The sequence below is a fragment of the Gracilinanus agilis genome, chromosome 1 (genome assembly GCF_016433145.1).
Source record: "Gracilinanus agilis isolate LMUSP501 chromosome 1, AgileGrace, whole genome shotgun sequence".
Lineage (NCBI taxonomy): Eukaryota > Metazoa > Chordata > Mammalia > Didelphimorphia > Didelphidae > Gracilinanus > Gracilinanus agilis.
In genome coordinates this window covers 149,676,321-149,679,090 of record NC_058130.1, presented here as the reverse complement: position 1 = coordinate 149,679,090, position 2,770 = coordinate 149,676,321, and the positions used below count along the sequence as shown (strand labels likewise).

The following is a 2,770-nucleotide window of genomic DNA, read 5'->3' as shown; positions in this document are numbered from 1 at the left end:
TACATATATGTATATGTATATATATATACAAATGATGAGACTAAACTGACAGATGCTTGTTTGTAGTTGACTAACTTGTTTAAATTATGCAGAATAAAGTTGGATGAATGTGGTCAAGATATAGAATTTCTCTAATTAAAGAGATTTACAAATCCCAGAATATGGAAACTGTAGTGAATCTAGACAATTAGGTCTTATTGGGGATGGAGACAAAAGACCTGAGTTTAAACCTAACCTTTAACTCTCATTGTATGACCAGAGGCAAGTAATTTACCTTCTCAACCTCATTTATAAAAATGGGCATACTTCAAAGGAACAATGTGAAGAGTTAAATATAAATTGTGTAAAGCATTTTGAAAAATTTTAAAAATATAGAAATACTAGCTATCAATATTATTATCATTATAGCAGCCATTTAGTTCAAGTCAGACCCCAAAGAAACCTCCATTATAATACACACAACAAGTGGTTACTCAAGTATGCTTGGAAGTTTTCAATTAGGGGCAACTCATTTCCTCTCAAGATAACACATTTCATTTCATGGCAGCATTAATTGTTAGCAAGTTTTCTTCTGATATTGTTTCCACTTTCTACATTTTTATTCCTGGTTCCATCATCAGGGTCTCACGTCTTTGAGTCTTAAATCCTTTATTTTCCAACAGAATAAAAAAAGTTTATATTTAATATCCTTCATTCTAGTCATTTCCATGACTATTCTTTACTATATGTGGCTATGCTAAAGAGTGTCAGTGGCAGAGGGAGACAATAAGACTTTGAAACAATGGTTCTGAATGTGGATAGTTTATTATTTATTCATTTTGCATAATTGATATATATAGTATCTCATATTCTCTGTGAGAAGATATTTTTGCTGAGCTTTTTCACAGCTGCTTTCACATCTTTGTTCCTTAGACTATAAATGATGGGGTTCAGCATGGGAATGACCACAGCATAGAAGAGAGCAATCATCTCATCTGTTGCATGGGAGTCTTTGGATTCAGGCTTCATGTACATGAATAAGATGGTCCCATAAAACATGATCACTACAGTCAGATGGGATGAGCATGTAGAAAAGGTTTTTTTCCTCCCTTCAGCAGAATTGATTCTCAGGATGGTAATGAGGATGAAAAAGTAGGAGATGAATATAAATACTACTGGAATAACTATTATGAAGATGTTTGATATCATCATTACTGTCACATTGAGGGAAATATCATCACAGGACAATTTCAACACAGCCAGGATCTCACATGTAAGATAATCAATGATATTCCCACAAAATGACAACTTCATAGTTAAGGTGGTTTGTATCACTGAGGTAAATCCACCTGCCATCCAGCAACTTGTCACCAATTTCACACCGAGTCCTTTGTTCATGATGATAGGGTACCTCAGAGGTTTGCAAATGGCCAAATAACGGTCATATGCCATTATAGCCAAGAGCACACACTCTGTGGCTCCCATGGCAAATGAAAAGAACATTTGTACCCCACATCCAATGAAAGAAATAGATTTTTCCTCTGAAAGGAAGTTCACCAGTAACATGGGAATTGAAGAAGATGTGTAGCAGATGTCCAGAAAAGAGAGATTACTGAGAAAGAAGTACATGGGAGTATGGAGGTGAGAGTCCAGGATGCTAACTGTAATGAGGAAACTGTTGCCCAATAGGATGACAATGTACATGATAAGGCATAGCAGAAAAAAAATAAAGTAAAATACAGGATACCCATCAAGGCCATGAAGAAAGAATATAGTCACAGTGGTCTTATTTTGTCTTTCCATTTGTTCTCTCTCTTCCACCTACAATATTTCAGATAAGGAGACAAGGGATCAAATTTATCATATGATAATGAATTCAAATATCACTTATACTTTTGGGAATCCTGTATTTGACATATGCCCATTAATTAAAAATTTCCAATATCCAAGCTAAATTTTGTACAGTGCCCATTTCTCCCAACTCTGTCAAAGTGCTTTCATATTTACCCCAGCAGTATTAAACAAACACATATTCACACACGCACACGCACACATGCACACACATACACACACAGCTCTGTGATGACATTGCAGCCCATAATAGGCTTTCTAGACATAGGAATTATTAAGGTTTGTAAAACAATGACTGACCCAATACAGGGTTATATTCAATACCCTCCCAGTAAATACATCAATTTCCTATTAAGGCAGAATGAGACTAGGAAATATTTAGTGAATATTTATGAACACATAAACTTTTACTAATGCCTCATATAGTATAAACATGAAAGTGCATGTAAATAACTCATTTTAACCAAATATAAAATTATTTACATTATCCATAAATATGATCATACAAACATTCCTTTAACTAGAATGAAAATGGGTTATGGACCAACATAGGGTTCTATATCTAGTTTGATAGGATCCTAATCCCTCTTGGGTATGCTTTGATACACTGGTACCCCAGTCTCTTCATATGACTGAGAAAAATTTACATATCTTCCAACCAGAGTGGATAAACAGAATTTCTTTATCTAGTGAGGGAAAAGAGAAAAGGAGGCAAGACCAAACATTTTTATTTGTCCTTAGGTACTTCCTAGTACTTTTTGATTACTCTCCATTTACTATAATATCTATGAACAATTATTTAGTCAAATTTGATGTTTAGAGATTAAATTATCCATTTGCTTCCAAAGGTCTGTGCAAGATATTATGAAAATTGGGGCTGGAAAAAAAGGACAAAGTACAAAAGGTAATGGAAAAAAAGTATCATTGGTTTCCTACTTTA

At 34.2% G+C, this 2,770-nt stretch overlaps 1 protein-coding gene across 1 annotated transcript; it reads right to left on the bottom strand.

The window, feature by feature from the left end:
• Positions 1–843: 843 nt before the first annotated feature.
• LOC123231001 (olfactory receptor 13D1-like) lies at positions 844–1,782 on the bottom strand. The gene has a single exon (XM_044657204.1). The coding sequence runs from the start codon at positions 1,780–1,782 to the stop codon at positions 844–846; it is 939 nt and encodes a 312-aa protein (XP_044513139.1).
• Positions 1,783–2,770: the final 988 nt, after the last annotated feature.

What these genes read in the sequence shown, in the direction of transcription:
- LOC123231001 (XM_044657204.1), bottom strand. Translation starts at nt 1,782, where the DNA reads ATGGAAAGACAAAATAAGACCACTGTGACTATATTCTTTCTTCATGGC.